At 50.6% G+C, this 17,101-nt stretch overlaps 1 protein-coding gene across 5 annotated transcripts in view; it reads left to right on the top strand.

The window, feature by feature from the left end:
• The window catches only part of NDRG4 (NDRG family member 4), a 79,179-nt gene that overhangs the window by 41,050 nt on the left and 21,028 nt on the right, over positions 1-17,101 (top strand). For 4 of the 5 annotated variants that reach the window (XM_078438838.2, XM_060650636.3, XM_060650631.3 and 1 more), the window contains exon 2: positions 14,984-15,078. In XM_078438838.2, coding sequence (XP_078294964.1) covers positions 15,007-15,078 — 72 coding nt within the window. In that variant the 5' untranslated portion in view covers positions 14,984-15,006. Of the gene's footprint in view, positions 1-9,850; positions 9,947-14,983; positions 15,079-17,101 lie in introns of those variants that run through there. The other variant, XM_060650633.3, reaches the window with a different exon arrangement.

Consider the following 17,101-nt stretch of genomic DNA (forward strand, 5'->3'; position numbering starts at 1 on the left):
ACAGATGTTAAGTGGCTAGCTGGAATGTGAACCAGGATATCTGGCTCCAGAGTCCAAAAGTATGTCTCAAAACTGTTTTTTTTGTTTTCAGAAAGAAAAAAGCCTTTTTCAGTATGTAGATCAGCAGTGAAAAAAGATGAAAGAACCTAAGTAGAAATCTTAACAGTGGTTTCCTCCGATGAGTAGGATTGTATGTGCTTTTTACTTCTGTTCGCTCTTCTGCTTCTCTGACTTTTCTCAGTGAATGTGTGTTACATGAAATTCAAGTTCAGTTTTTAAAAACTAAAAAGGAACAGACGCAGAGAAGTGCTGAGTGCTGGGGTTCTGATGAAATCGAGCCGGCGGGAGCCCTGAGGAAGAGCCGAAGCCCAGTGCTTTGGAAGCGGTGTGTTCTTGGAAAGCTTGAGGGCAGAGCAGTGGATGTTGAAGTTGGCTTTCCATAGGGAAGAGGAAGTGTTCAGGGGCACAGTGAACAATTCTGACAAACGTAGGGCTGCAAGACCATGGGGGCGTGTGTGTGCACTAGGCTGAATAACGACTCCCAAAGATATTCAGATCCTAAGCACTAGAACCTAGAAGTGTTAGATGACAAGAGACTGCAGGTGTGATTAAGGTAAGGCACGTGAGATGGGGTCTTTGTCCTGGATTAGCCAGGGGGGCCCTGAATGCAAGCACATGTATCCTTACGAGGGGGGAGGCAGAAGGATACTTGACCACAGAGCCTGGGAGAAGGCAATGGAATGCCCTGCATCAAGATGCTTGACTTTCTCCACACCGCTGGCCTTAATGATGGAGGACCGGCCAGGAGCCAAGCAGTGCAAGGAGCACAGTTCTAAACCTGGAAAGTGCAAGAGAAGAGATTCTCCCCTCGGATCTGCGTAGGAAGGAAGAGTGGTCCTGCCAAAACCTTCACTGCCGCCCAGTGCCATGGAGTTTGGACTTCTGACCTCCAAGGTGATGAGACAATGATAGGCCTTGTTTGAAGCCGCTGAGGTTGTGGTGATTTGTGACACCCAGGAAAACCAGTCCTGGGGTGTGCACATCAGACCCAGGGCCTCAGCCCCTGCGCCGGCCGGCAGCACAGGGTGGTGGTCAGACTGTGGGGTTGGAGTCTAGAAAGCTGGATCTGACCTGCCCTGGCCAAGTGACCTCAGGCTGAACCTGGCCGAGTCCACAGGGTAGTCTTTTTTTTTTTTCTTTTCTTTTTTTAAATGTTTTGTTTATTTATTCAGAGAGAGAGAGCAAGCACGAGCACGAGTGGGGGAGGCACAGAGAGAGAGGGAGACACAGAATCTGAAGCAGGCTCCGGGCTCCAAGCTGTCAGCACAGAGCCTGTCTCAGGGCTCGAACTCACAGACTGTGAGATCATGACCTGAGCCGAAGTCGGATGCTCATAAAACTGAGCCACCCAGGCGCCCTGCACAGGGTAATCTTGAGGGTCAACTGAGAGCCCTGCGATGCTGTTTTCTGAGTAGGAGAGCGTCACAGGAGCATGGACGCAAAGCTGGTCTCCGTGTGGTGACAGAGGAGCTCTCGTTGCATTCATCCTCCAGCGCCCGAAACCCCAAGCCACAGATGAAACGTACATTCCAGCCAGAACGATTACAAGCCCCATAACAAACACTTCTGAGGACTTAGGTGCTTTTCCAGTTCACCTTTTGGGAGAGGCGTGGCAGGACAGATGCTGCGTGCCTGGTGGTGCGCCCTGTCTTAGGCAGGTGAGGTGGGGGGACCCCAGCCTCCTTGGACAGGACGCAGGGCATATTTCTGGGATGTCATCTCCCTACACAGGGGTGGGGGTGGGCATTCCATAGCCACGTCTGAGGTTTGTAGCCAGGATCATATTCTGTGTACCTGAGACAGTTTCCTGACAGCCTACTCCAGGGGCCAGGCTTGTGGGTGCCAGAAGTGGCTTTTAGCGGTCTTTTCCATGCTGGTATTTAGGAGGAGAGATGTCCTGTTGGGGCCCAGGGGCCTGGGGGTGGAACGGGGAAGCTGCTGACTCTCCATCAAGTTCCCTGGAGAATCCTGTCCGCCCCACCCTGAGCCATACACCTGCCTTTCCTCGTGCTGAGAGTAAGAGCTCTGAGCTCACTGCTCCCAAAGCCCAGGCCAGCTCCAGAGTATTCACTGAGAACTCGGCCCACTTGGTCAGGGTGGAGGGCGTAGTGGTCGGGGGTGGCCCCGAGGTCCCTCGTGATCCGAAGTGGTCATCCAGGAGGACTGCAGGCCCTGAGATGTTCCGGGTTGGAAAAGCCCTAGGCAGCTCGAGTGGACTGTGATGTTGCCTTTTGGGTGTGGTGGGCAAGTCCTGCCCTCCAGCCCATGAGCCCTCTGACCCCACACCCAGACCTGGCTGCCCCTATGTGATTGCAGGGTGGATGGGTGGGTGCTGGGCCAAGTGGAAGAAAAGACCTCAGACCTTCTGTTAGGTCTCCTGATTGCAGAAACTGAGCCTAGGGTGACAAAAAAGGACACTGTGGGGCAACTGTGGCATATGGATGTAGGGCACACGGGGCCACCGGACTCTGTCTCTCTCTCCCCCACTCCTACCTGTTCGGGTCTTTGGGTTGTTTTGGTTCTGTCAGGTCCTGCCTCTCGATGGCGAGTTGGCTGCTGGCTCATAGACCATCCTCCCCATAACCCCAGCGAAGAGTGTCCCCAAGGATGCCAGCAAAGGCCTGGTCCTGACGGGAGCCCGAGGCCCTCCCTGCACCCTCCGAGGCCACGCCCTGTGCTGTGTCCCCCTGGTTTCCACTCACTCACTCCTACCTTGCCGCTGCTTTCCCCTCCTCTCCTTTCTCTGGGCTCCAGCCCTGGATACCTCTGTCCTCACTCACCCCCTGGCTGGCCCCATCCGGTCTCACGAGTTTGGGCACTGCCTCTGTGGTGATGTCAGCAGCCCGGCCATTGGCTTCTCTGTCTGCTCAAGGCTAAACCTGCCTTGAGAGAGCTTCCCAGCTCTCTCCTCACAATGGCTCAGAGCAAAACCCAAGTCATGCTTGACTCTCTTTCCTCCCTCATGCCCCACATTGATGGCCGACAGCTCCCACTGGTTCTGCCATCAGGACACACCAGAACCTGAGTGCTTCTCCACCTCCACTAGCCGTCAGGTCTCTTCCAGGTCATTGCAACTGTTCTCCCTATTCCAGCCCCCACGTCTGTTCCCCCCAGAGCAGGTGGAGGGAGTCTTTAAGATGGAAATCCTCTCACATCACCCCTCTGCTCAGAACCCTCCAGCACAACTCACTCGGAGGAAAACCAGAGTTTTCCTAACAACCTTCAAGGCACAACATGATCTGATGCTCCTGCCCTTACGTCTTTGTCCCCAGGTCCTTCCCCACCCACCCACTCCCCAGCTCCCCTGAACGTCCCAGACAAATGCCTGCCTCACAGCCTCTGCCCTTCTCTCTGGCCTCAGTGCTCCTGCACGTCCCCAGAGCCCTCTCCCTCACCTCCGTGCGCCCTGTTTCAGGCTGTCTACCCCCTTCTCTGACACTGCTTCCTCTATTGACCTTGGCATGTCTGACACACCATAGATTAACTCAGACTTGTTGATGTTTATCTCCTCCCCTAGAAAGTTCCACAAAGGAAGGACATTTTGTCTATAATAGTATCTTGTCTTTGGTGCCTGGAACAGTGCCTGGTACGTAGTAGGTGCTCAGTCAGTATCTAGTGAGTGAATGAATGAATGAATGGATTTTCGCCTGAGCCACCTGGCCACGCCTGGGAGTGTGGTTATCTCTGCCTGAACCACATGGATTGGGAAGGGTGGGGGGGGGGGGGGCAGGTAATGTTTCATAAAAGGAAACCAGGTGCCATTACAAGTAGGAAAGACCTGGGTGTTGAGTGAGTCCTGACACAGGGCTCCCTTCTGTAGACATTGTGTTTGAAGCAGGAAGACTCTGGGAGTTGCTTGGTGTGAGTCCTTCTCTCCTAGGTGAATGTTGTTCCCGAAAACACTAATACGTTAGGCATTTCACAGGGGCTTCCTGTGAAAAAATACCCCGTAAGAAAGTTGCTCCCTCCTATTCTCTAATTCGGACCATATTGCAGACTCCTGAGCTGGACGAGGCTTGCTGCCTTAGCTTACCTCTTCGGATCTTGCATACAGATCCAGGACAAGTATATCTTTGTTTCTGGGAAATCTGCCAAATGAGGCAGATACACAGCTGAACTGAAGCACCAGTGTTAAAGAAACTTGAGAATCTGTAGCAAAAAATAAAAAAAATTAAACTGCCACAGTGGGCTTTTCAACTTTTTAGGTAGGTCACGGTTACCCATATCAGCAAGGTTACTGTGCACCTGTGAGGGCTGAGTGAGAAGGGGCTGGCTCCGTTGAAGAGCTAGCGGAGAGCATTGCTTCATGGAGTATACTGCCCACTGGAGAGAGGAAGCTGCAAGTTCTGGCCGAGCTCTGGCATTCCCCTGGTTTCCCTTGGGCAAGCCCTTTCCTTTCCCTTGGCTTTCTGCCTCTTCAGCATGTTAGGGTGGGCCTCCAAGAAAAATGCCCCACATTTAGATTCATTTCAACAGTATGGGACAGAAAACCCCAAGATACTAATAGATTAAACAAGATAAAAGTGTACTTCCCTTCTTTATAAACAGAGTCTGAAGATAGGCCATCCCGAATCATGGCTTCATGATTCTCAGGTACCTAGACTCCTTAGTATCCTGCCCCAGGGCCCAAAATGGCTGTTCAGGGGCACCTGGGTGGCTCAGGAGGTTAAGCATCTGACTTTGGCTCGGGTCATGACCTCGTGGTTCTCGAGTTCAAACCCTGCATCAGGCTCTATGCTGACAGCTCGGAGCCTAGAGTCTGCTTCACATTCAGTGTCTCCCTCTCCCTCTGCCCCTCCCCCGCTCACACTCTGTCTCTCTCTCCCTCTCTCTCTCTCAAAAATAAATAAATAAATAAACAAAATGGCTGTTCAGGCCCCCACCTGCACATCTATATTCCAGCCGGCAGGAAGGAAGATGGATTAAAGAATAGCATGTCTCCTCCCTTTAAAGTCACATGCTTCCATTTACATCTTACTGGAAGAATGTTGTCACATGGTCATTAATAAGTTTTATTGCCATTATCCACCTGCCTGTCTAAAACGTAGGGATCTAGGGGTGCCTGGGTGGTTCAGTCAGTTGAGAATCAGACTCTTGATTTTAGCTCAGGTCTTGCCCTCATGATCAAGAGATCAAGCCCTGTGTCAGACTCTGTGCCGAGAGGGGGGTCTGCTTGAGATTCTCTCTCCCTCTCCTTCCACCCCTCCCCACTCTGTCTCTTTCAAAAATAAATAAATTAATTAAAATAAAATAAAATGTAGGGATCCAGGGGTGCCTGGCTGGCTCAGTTGGTAGAGCATGTGGCTCTTGATCTCAGGATCATGAGTTCAAGCCCCACTTTGGGCGTAGAGCTTACTTTAAATAGATGGGTAGATAGATAGATAGAGACTTAAAAATGTAGGGATCTATTATTAAGGAAGAAGGAGAGAACAGATATTGGGGGACGATTAACAGTCCTTGCTACAGTGGCACTTTTACTGGTTCCTTACAGTAGCTGCCCACATGGAATGTTATTGGGGTTCTAGTTGTGTCTCTCCTTGGTCTGTGTTTAATTCTTGGGGCCATGTTGTGCAAAGAAACAGAGCTCCCACATTGGTGCTCAGCCTCCATAGAAGGAAATTTTATGAAAGAGCTGTGTTATGGCAACTCTGAGACACACATCTTTTTTGTACCCTCTCATGTCTAAAGAGGCTGTGTTGGGGAGACGGGCTCAGCGGTGCTGTCCTCGCTGTCTCGTGCACCTCAGAATCTGTGGTGGGGAGGGAAATCCTGGAGACAGCAGCAGAGCCCCAGTGGGAAATGCCACACCACCAGCATTCCTGATGTCAGAGGATAAGCACGCAGGCAACCACAATTTCAAGACAGTGACTCAGGGACATCGACCCTGGATGCGGAGAAGTTTTAGGAAGACTTTATACCATTTATTTCACGTGTAGTTTCCTTTTTAATTTACAAGAGTGATAGATGCTCTTAAAAATCTGGGTCTAAAAGAGTGAAGTACAGGGGTGCCTCGGTGGCTCAGTCAGCTGAGTGTCTGACTTCAGCTCAGGTCAGGATCTCTCTGTTCATGAGTTCGAGCCCCACATCGGGCTCTGTGCTTACAGCCCAGAGCCTGGAGCCTGCTTTGGATTCTGTGTCTCCCTCTCTCGCTGCCCCTCCCCCCGCCCTCGTGCTCTCTTTCTCTCTCTCTCTCAAAAATAAAGATTAAACATTTTTTTCATAATAAAATAAAAGGGTAAAGTACAAAAAACTAGCTAAAGTAAGTACAAAAGTTCTGAAGAGAAAGAACTCATTATGTGAGTAGCAGTTCTGAAATTACTTTGTGTGTATATACCAGTAATGAGCAAATAAGTGAAACTATTATGGATAGTGAGAGCCAGGTTTCTTATTATGGCAGAAAAAATAACAAAGGGGGAGAAGTAGAAAAAAACTGTTGTGTTGGGGTGCGTGGCTGGCTTTGTCGGTGGAGCATGTGAATGTTAATCTCAGGGACATGACTTCAAGCCCCACGTTGGGTGTGGATCCTACTTAAAAAAAAATTAATTAATGAAAAATTTATTTTAAAAATAGAATTAAAGGTGTCAGTATATATTTCATTTCATCTATTTATTTATTTTTTAAGTTAATTTGTTTTGAGAGAGAGTGCAAGTGGGGAGGGGCAGACAGAGACGGAGACAGAGAATCCCAAGCAGGCTCTGCACTGTCGGAAGAGAGCCCGACGCGGGGCATGAACTCACGAACTGTGAGATCATGATCTGAGCCGAAACCAAGAGTTGAACTCTTAACCGACTGAGCCACCCAGGTGCCCCTTAATTTCAGATTTCTACATACACACAGATGGCTAGATGTACAAGAGTGTGTTAGCATACTTACCTACATATCCTAACTCTGCTTGTTAAGACAGCCTGGAACAATGGAACCCCAGTGGCAATGAGCACACTAGTGCCCAAATCTTGGTTTCCTTTTTTTTTTTTTTTTAAGTTTTTATTTTTAAGCAATTTCTACACCCAGTGTGGGGTTTGAACTCACAACCCCGTGGTCAAAGAGTCACGTGGTCCACCGACTGAACCAGCCAGGTGTCTCCAAATCTTGGTTTCTAAATAGCATTCTGCAATATGAAGAAACTGGGCTCTCTGGAGGAATGGTTGATTCCAGGATTCAGGCAGAGAAAATATGAGATGAGTTTAGAAGATCATAAGGAACCAGAAAACTTGAAACTACTCAAAACGTAATGGGTATGTGGTAAAAGAACTCAACTCAGAGGACCCAGCTTGGAGGAACCCCCCAATGACCAAATCTGACCCGGTATAAACAATGAAATGATGATTGGGTTATAACCCATAGACTAGAATAACTATGCATAAGTCCATAGTAATGTAAATAAGTAATTGGATAAATAAGCAATTGGAGGAGAAAGGACAGCTCTTTCTTACAGAAGAACTCCAATTAATAAATGTAGAAGGGACGGTGGAAATAGAAAAGTGTCATTAAGAAAACACAATAACGACTGTAGGCAGAAGTCGTCAATGGTTGCTACGGTTAGTGGGGAACATATGACGAGAAACAGGAAGTTGCATAATCTCAAAATATCTTCCCACAAGATACTTCTTAATTATAAAGAGAAAAAATAATAACTTTACACTGGAGAAACCTGCAGACACCACCTTAGTCAAGTGATCAAGGTCAGTGTCCCTAGCAATAAGACAGACTGACTGCCCCTACTTCCTGATAGGGTGTGGTGAGAAGGGCGCGTGGCATCTCTTCTATTCCTGCCAAAAATGCATAACCTCCGTCTAATCATAAAGAAGAAAACAGACAAACCAGGGCACATGTGTGGCTCAGTCGGTTAAGTGTCTATTTTCAGCTCAGGTCACCAACTTGTGGTTTGTGAGTTCGAGCCCCACATCAGGCTCTCTGCTGTCAGCACTCAGCTCACCTCGAGTCCTCTGCCCGCCTCTCTTCCTGTCCCTCTCCCGCACGTGCTCTCTCTCAAAAATAAATGAACGTTAAAAAAGAAAGAAAACAACAGACAAACGCAAACTGAGGGGCATTCTACAGATTTAACTGATCAGTAGGTTGAGCCTACTCGATTTCAGCCCAGGTCCTGATCCCAGGGTCATCTGGGGTTGTGAGATCAAGCCCCGCATCCATGCACACAGCCTGCTTAAGATTCTCTCTACATCTGCCCCTCCCCCCCCCACCTCGTGTGCTCTCTCTCTCCATCTCTCTAAAAAAATAAAAAGTAAATAAAATAGTGTTTTCAAACACAATTAGGTAGGTACCTTGTGGTGCTCCAGGTGTAGATGTTCCATTCTCCTGACATTCATTTGGGTTGTTTCCACTTATTTTACTCTTCCAAACAGTGCCTCTTTGCACACACTGCCTCATGGTGTATCCTGCTATCGGGATAGAGACCTCAAGACAATTGCAGAGTTGACAGGCCTTTGCATTTTTACAAACTACCGAGTTGCCCTCCAAATAAAGTGGAACCTCTGCAGTCCAGCCAACGGTAGGTGAAACTCTAGCGCTTCCCCACAACCTCACCGACACTGAATGCCATCAATCTTTTGGTACTTTGAAGTCTAAGAGAAGAATCATTCACTCATTCATCTCATTCAACAAAAAAATACTAAGTGCCAGCAGAAAATACTAATGATCCGTTTCGTTATGATGTAGGGATGCGATGGGGAAGGGCGTTCTGGGTGGAGGGAGCAGCATGAACAAAGGCACTTGCTTCCTGTGGGTAGAATGGGCTCACGGGGTCAGCTGGGGCCATTAGCTGAAAGGGTCAGGATCCCCACATGGCTGCCTTAAGCACGGTGGAATGTGCCGGAAGGATGAGTGAGTGAATGTGTGTGTGTGTGTTGTCAGGCTGGCGGTGGTTGTGGGGAGACGGGAATTCATAGGCCTAAATCAGGAAAATCAGGAGAACTGGTCTAGTTCAGGTTGAGCATGAATCAAGGGGCCATAACTAGAGAGAGGAAGTGGAGGCTGGACCAGAAAAAAAATCATATCCCCCGTAGCCTCCTGTTGGGTATCTAGTGTGGGAGGCAGAATACACGTGGAGTGTGGGGTTTTTTTTAAGCAATTTTTTTTATTTTGTTTTATTTTTTGAGAGAGCACACAAGTGGGGGAGAGGGACAGAGAGAGAGAAGGAAAGAGAGAATCCCAAGCAGGCTCCACACCAAGCACAGAGCCTGACGCAGGGGATCCATCCCACAGCAGTGAGATCATGACCTGAGCCGAAATCAAGAGTCAGACGCTTAATCGCAGGCGCCCCTGGAGTGTGGGTTTTAGAGCACGGCTCTGGGTTCCCTTCTGGGATTTGCCATGGGGGGAGGGGAGGGCTGCACCATCACTCCCGCCTTGCACCTTCATTTTTTTTTTCTCATCTGTGAAATGGGGATGCCGAGGGAAGGTCCAGTCCCCATCCCGGCTCCACCCCCAGTGCTGTCCCAGCCTTTTGAGGTCAGGATAGGGACAGGGAGAGGGATAGAAGGGGCGAGCTAATGTTAAGGCTCCAAACCCCTACTTAGTGCATTTGGAAATTGAGTTCCTCATTTCTGGGGTCCCAGTTTCTGGGGATTCTTTTCAAACCATGGTGCTGGCCATGCGGGGGTGGAAAGGTGTTTGGGTGCACAGGCTTGGACATGAGTCACATGCCCTCCCGCCTTGTCTTTCTTTATCTGTGGCACAGACCCCTCCGCCGGGTGGAGCGGGCCAGTACCAGTTTGACCCTGCTCCTGTTGCAGCCTATTTCATTTGCTTGTGGCCTTTCCCCTAATAACAGGACCTTACAACCAGGACTTTTAGGGGCACAGCATCCACATGGCACCTTGGACCATGACCTTGACCATGATCTGCCAGAGGCCCTCTTACTCTTGAGGTGATAAACCATTGCACAGTCCTGCCTCTTTTCTCTTGGGGTTCAGTTTCTCCCTGCCCCACAAGGTCTGGATCACATGTATGGTTTCTCCTGCATAAACTAACTTCACTCTGTTTATGTCTTGCCTTTCTTCCACTTTGGTTCCTGTGTTGCTCAGTGGGACAGGGATGGGTGTTTTGGTGTGGGGAAGGGCTCTTCACTATGCAGCACTCTCCCTGCCCAGCACCTTTCTCACCTCTGGGCCCTGGGCACTAAATACTAGTAGGAGTCCCCTACCCAGTTGCTAAGACAACAAAAATCCCCGCAGTAGATTTCCAGACATCCCTACCACTGTCTGAGCAGTGCTTCCATTCAGCGATTGCTCTGTTAGGATATGTAACTACTACTGAGCAATTTAATTGGTGTATTTATTGAATAGTTTCAGGAATGACCATAGTAATCACTTATATATATTTTTAAGTTTATTTATTTATTTTGAGAGGGCTAGGGGCAGAGAGAGAGAGAGAAAGAGAGAATCCCCAGCAGGTCCTGTGCTGTCAGCTCAGAGCCTGACGCAGGGCTTGATCCCACAACCTCAAGATCACGACATGAGCAGAAATCAGGAGTCAGACACTTAACTGACTGAGCCACCCGGGTGCCTCTGTATTTTTAACACTAACACATCTGAGGGTTTACATGGCCCAGACCTCAGCATAGAATCATATTTAAAGAAGCACAAACCAGGGATGCCTGGGTGGCTCAGTCAGTTAAGTGTCTGACGTTGGCTCAGGTCATGATCTTGCAGTCCATGAGTTCGAGCCCTTTGTTGGACTCTGTGCTGACAGCTCAGACCCTGGAGCCTGCTTCAGATTCTGTGTCTCCCTCTCTCTCTGCCCCTCACCCACTCGTGTTCTGTCTCTCAAAAATATATAAATAAACATTAAAAAAAGATTTCCTCTTTCTAGGGAGGAAGGAAGGAAGGAAGGAAGGAAGGAAGGAAGGAAGGAAGGAAGGAACACAAACCAGGAACCAAAAGTAATTTAAAAGAAATGCAGGTCCTCGTCAAGAATCACCCACATCCACGCACATCCCTGCCGCTGCTCCCAGCTCCCGTTTGCCCTGTGATGTGACTCTGTCACCTGGTCAGAGAGGCCATGTGTCCATTCCCCCTACTGCAAACATCCGTGTAACCTTCCTGCCAGCACGTGTGAATCCAGCAAAAGACAGCAGGAAAAGAACCCAGAGTTGCCTTATGCACAAGGAGGAAGTTAAGCAAGACCCTGATCAATCACCTTTGCTAAATTCTTTTTGTCCCATCCAGATGGGTACCAAAATCTTCCATTTAAAAGGCATTTTTGTATCCATTGTCTCTGATGCACCTCTGAGGTGGGCAAAGGAAAGCTCATGCCCCCAGTTTGCAGAGAAGCATCCTTTTAGTGGTTTTGCCCAAAATAAAGTGAGTGACAGGGAAGAAATACCGGCCATGGTTCCAGTGACTCCAGGCCTCAGCACCGAGAATTTGGAGAGTTAGAATAATCCCAGGCTTATATGGATCTAACATGCTAGAATCAGGGATCAAAAGGGAGAAAAAAGGGCAGGGTGAAAAGAGCCATCACTGTTGCTTCCCAGACCCCTGGGGTCGCCCACCCAACTCTGCCCTGTGCCACCTATCTCCTTGCAGATCTGACCGCGGCTTCTTTGTGGGAGGTCGATAGGAATCTCTCTTCCCCTCCCTGCCCAGCTTTTCTTTTCTTTTTAAAGTTTATTTATTAATTTTTTGAGAGAGAGAGCCAGTGTGCAAGTGGGGGAGGGGCAGAGAGAGAGGGAGAAAGAGAGAATCCCAAGCAAGCTCCACACTGCCAGCCAGCACAGAACCTAATGTGGGGCTCAAACCCACAGACCGTGAGATTGTGACCTGAGCCAAAATCAGGAGTCAGACACTTAACTGACTTGAGCCACCCAGGTGCCCCCCGCCAGCCACCCAACTTTTCTGATATATAATTGATATTAACTTTATCTACGTTTAAGGTATACACTCTGTTGATTTGATAAGGAATTTCATTTTCCTTTAACTTATCATCTAGCTGCCTTTTTTTTTTTTTTTAACCATAACTTTCTTATGAAAAAGCTTCTAAGCCAGCACCCTGTGGGAATGTCTCTGTTCTGAAGCCCCACATCACCACCTGCTGGGCCCTGGGCTGCCTGTTTTCCATGGGCTGAGACACTCCCAGCTCTCTGAATTATAAGGTTTCTCTCCATCCCCCTTCCCCACCACCCCCTCGATCACAGGCCATCTGTCCCTGCACTGCCCACTCTCAGCCCTTTTCATAGCACCATCCTTGGGGAGGATGGTCTCCACAGTGGTTTCATAACAGGCTAGGGTGAGGGTGGGGACGCCCCAGTGCTGCCAAGGCATTTAATCGAGTTGGCTATTCAAGGAGACTAGCAGCTAAAAAAGTCCTAATGGGGGAAGAGTTTTCCAAGGTGGGGGCCCTTCTTTCAGCTCCCCACCCAGATGGATGGATGAATGCACACATCAGAAAGGATGGAAGAGAAAGGGGGAGGGGAGAGGATGCCTTTCTAAAAATACAGCCCATCTGCATTGTGTTAGCTGGTTTCCCCGGAAACCACTGGGACCGGAGAGCTCCAGCATGGCTCAGAGGTGCAGGGACCTGGGGGCCTGAGTAGGCAGGGACCTCCCTGCTGGGCTTCTTCCCTGGGGGGTGAGGGTGGGGGCCCTGCCCCTCTCCATTAGCTTCCCATGAGGCCTGGGTGGCCATCAGCTCCCAGCCCAACCTCAGCACATCTAAACCCCAAACTAGACTCAGGTGGGGATCCCCATGCTATCACAAGGCATCTTGATAATACTCTGGAGGACTGATGCTTCCTGCTTCTAACAGGAGGGAAGGAAGCCCAGGGAAGGTCTGGAGCTGCCGCCTGGTCTCATGACAGTCTGCCACGGGAATAGGTCCCATCTGAGGCCCTGTGCCCTTGGGCCCCACACAACCACAGTGCAGACTCCATAGTCACTGGGCCTTCCATCTGGGAAAGGATGGGGTGGGATGTGTCTTCTGACCAACCAGCTAGTGGGATTGTCAGCCTTCAGGATGGAAAGGAAAGTCTGAGGGCTTCACCCTTAAGGTGACCAAAATAGAGGGCCACCTGGATGGCTTAGTCGGTTGAGTGTCTGACTTTGGCTGAGGTCATGAGCTCACGGTTCAGGGTTCGTGAGTTCAAGCCCCACATGAGACTCTGCACTGACAGCGTGGGGCCTGCTTCATATTCTCTGTCTCCCTCTCTTTCTCTGCCCCTCCCGTGCTCGCTTTCTCTCTCTCTCTCTCTCAAAAATAAACATTTAGAACATTTTACGAGTGACCTAAAGAGAATTGGGGGGGGGGGGGGGGGGAGGGGTGTGAATGAATGGGAGGACTGAATGAGCACTGGACTAAAGCGGGGACTCAAAGACCCCCTTTCCAGGCCTGGCCCTATCTGGGCATGCCATGGAGCCTCTCTTAGCCTTGGTTTCTTCATCTCCCTTCCCTTGAGGGTAAAATCAAACAGCACAAGAAGTCCTTTGTAAGCCATGAAATGCTTGGGAGAATAAGGCACTGCTGATCATCTGCATATAGCCTTTTAAAAGTGTTGGCTTTTCTAGATTTCAGATGGTAAACTCTAGTTTTTCAGTCCTCCACCTAGGAATAATGCCTATAAGCTTTATATGTACATCCTTTCCGGCTTCTCTGTGGAACTATTCCTATTTTATAATCTCAAGGATACTGTGTGTTTTATAACTTCTTTTTCCATTTATTATGACACAAGCATTTCCCCATGTTATTACATAATCGTTTACAAGTGATTGACCTGCAGTCTGTGGAATGCCCTATTCATGGACATTTAGCTTTTTCTAGTTTATTATTATTATTATAAAAGGCACTGTGGTGAGCATTCTTACAGATAAATCATTAGGTGCCCTCTCTGGTTTCCTTAGGAAATTTCTTCCAGGGAGAGGACTGCGGAGTCCAAGAATATGAACCTTTTAAATTACTTTAATTCATTCTGCAAAAATGTCCTCCAGAAAGATGTAACAATTTATGCACCCACAAGCCGTGCAAGAGAAATGCCAGTTCTGGCTGGGGTGGGGGGGGGGGAGTATCTTGCTTTAACTTGAATGTCTTTGACTTCTAGTGAGCTTTAATATTTTCTCGTGTATTTATTGGTCAATCTTAATTCTTTTCTGGATTTCCAGTTCACGTCCTCAGCTAGTTTTTCTGTTACTGCATTCTAATCTATGACATCATGAAATCCAAGTAGGAATGGCTGTGCCAAGCTGGACAGATTGTCTCCGACGCCCCCACCACCACCACCTCCAAATATACACACAGGCGTGCATGTATACACACATGTGCACATGTAACCCTTCCCTGAGGTTTAGAACCCCAGGGTCTCCCAGGAACACTCAGCTGTTAGGGCCTGGGACCTATCATGTGGGATGAGTGGCCATCCCTCCCTGCTGCTGGCACATGAAGACTGGCGCCCCCTCTTTCACTGCACACTGCCTGCCACACTGGGGGGCCAGGCTTTTCTTCCCAGGCCCCCAGGACAGCCCTGGGTTCTGTTCCTCCCCTTCCGGGAGGGGTCCCCTTCCGGGACCCCACTGTCCACTTCCAACCACAGGGGGCTTCTGTCTGCATCTGCCCCTGCATGTGGCCTCCCCACACCCATCCCCCTGCATCTCAATAAATGCAGAATTTTCCTTGAAATTGTTTTAGGAATCATCCTGTGGTGCCTTTTCTCTTTTCTTTCTTTCTAAACATGCTTTAATTTTTAAGAGCAAATAATATAATGACGTCTTCTGAGCCAAACAGGCGGCTCTTTGCAGATGAAGCCTTGCTACCCCATGAAGCACTGCGAGATGCAGGGAGGATGGGGCAGTCCGTGCGGAGCCCTGTGCCCCTGCCTGGCCTGGGCTTGTGCTGCCCCCCTCCGCAAGGGGGGAGATTAAGCATCAGGGCCCAACCCTCATCCTCGTCCGCCCTTTCTCCCTCCCTCCCTCCCTAGGGCTCCTGCTCCACGACGTGACCATGGCCGGGCTGCAGGAGCTGCGATTCCCCGAGGAGAAGCCACTTCTCCGGGGCCAGGACACCGCTGAGCTGGTGAGTCGCCCCTTCGCGGTCCTGGGGCGGAGGGCGCCACCTCGTGGCCAAGAAGGAAAACTCGTGCCTTCCCTCCAGTCTTGCTGATGGCAAGGAGCCCTCCGACCGCCCACGGGGAGCCGCGGGCCTGGCGGCTTTGGCAGTCTTTGGGGCTGGGAAGCTGTTTGGGAGAGTTATTCCCATTTCAGTGATGAGAAAACTGAGGCACAGGAAGTTAAGTCACTTGGCCAAGGTCGCATAGCTATTGGGGAATGAGGCCATACTCAACCCTCAGTTCTGAGAGGCCCTGGAGCCCCAGGACGTACCCACTGGGGAGTGCCAGGGCCTTTCCTCACCTGCGGCCTTCTGTGTCTTTCCTCACAAGCCTCCGAGGGACGAGGGCAGATATTACCAACAGAGCCGTCGGGAGCAGTAGGACTGAGGCTGTCGAGGTGTTTGTGTCCAGAGGGCTCCCACTGGGGCACCAGACATTAGATTCCAGAGTTGTTTCTACCCCATGTCCTGGTGACACCTAGCACAGCCTCCCTCCCCCTCCCTGCAAGGAACAGCTGAGGGTCCACTGCTTGTAGAATCCTGGCATGTCAGGACCTCAGGTCTCTGCTGGTTGTGCTTCCCACTCCTCCTCTTACAGGTGGGGAAGCCAAGAGCTCAGTCCCGGAAACCCCACCACTCTGGTCTCCACCCTGCCCTTTCACAGCCTCCAGCCAGGAGGGGAGCCCAAGCGCCACTGGGGGCCTCCTGTTGGGACAGAGTGGCTGGCTGGGGCTCCGGGGCCCAACCACATGAGGCTCAGGTCCTGCCCGTTATCTTCAAGACAGAACCTTGAGTTAACTGACAAAACCTGAGTATGTGGGGGCAGCTCCCAGGAATGGTCAGGGGGTGGCTGGTGAGCTGCACCCGTCCTAGCTGTCCTGCCTCCCTCTTCCAGGCCCCCTCATCTCCTGTCTGGCAGCCTCTCCCCATTGCTCTCCTTACCCTACAACCTTCTAAAGCACATCATGTCACTTTCTGCTTGAAGCTGGTCAGTGGCTGCCACCTGCTCGGAGCTACCACCACCATCCTTCCCAGGCCCAGGATGAGGCGTGCACCCGCCCCCCAGGCTCCCCGCTTCCTCCTTCTTCTGCTGCCGCCAGGCCCACCACTCTTCCTTGTACTAGCCAATCATGTTCCCAGCTGCTTCCTCCGCCTGAGGTACCTAGCCCCGAACTTCCCCTCATTTTATTCAGGCTCTGATCAAATGCCCCCTCCTCCAAGGGGCTTTGTCTGACAAGGGGTCTGATATTGACGCCCAGATCCTGTCTGTTTGATTTCTGGTCTCCCTGGTGCCTAACCGAGCCTTGCACAGTGTAGGCTCTCAGCGAAGAGGGTTGGGTCATCACAGACTGAGATGCTTCTCAGAAGGAAGTTTCTCCAAACTTCTTGAAAAAGCCTCTCCTCCTCACAATCCCTTTCAACTCATGCGAGCAGAGACCAGCCTGCTTGTGAGGCTTGGTGGGCGGATGGTGCCCTTGGGGACCCCTGGACCCCATCACAAGGGCTGAGGTGTGGGATCAGAGAGCGGCCGCACGGAGGTCTGCCTGCTGGTACCAGGTGTAGGTCTGTGGTCGGCACGTAGAACTGAGGGCACGACAGCCTCACGCCTCCGTGCCTGTCCTTCCACCCTCACCTCAGCACCCCAAGACATGCCCCCACACTCCTCCCCTGCCAGCCCGGCCCAGCCTTCGCTGGCCCTCCCGCCCTGACTCGGCAAGCATGGCTCCTTTGACCAGCAGCCTGGCTCTGCTTTCTGTCTGCTGCATCTGGTGTCCCTCACTTCATCCCACCTGGACCTGGACCAGAGTTTGCCACTGTGACGTGCTCGCCCTGCACAAGGGTCTGCATCTCAGCCCTGTGTGGAGGCCTCAAGTCCCCAGCTCAGTTTCTCTCTCCCTCTCTCTCTCTCTTTCTCTCTCTCTTTCTCTCTCTCTCTCTCTTTCTCTCTCTCGGGTTGGCACAAGCCCCATGCCGTGGACCTGGTCTCGTC

Source organism: Panthera onca, chromosome E2, assembly GCF_046562875.1.
Source record: "Panthera onca isolate mPanOnc1 chromosome E2, mPanOnc1 haplotype 2, whole genome shotgun sequence".
Lineage (NCBI taxonomy): Eukaryota > Metazoa > Chordata > Mammalia > Carnivora > Felidae > Panthera > Panthera onca.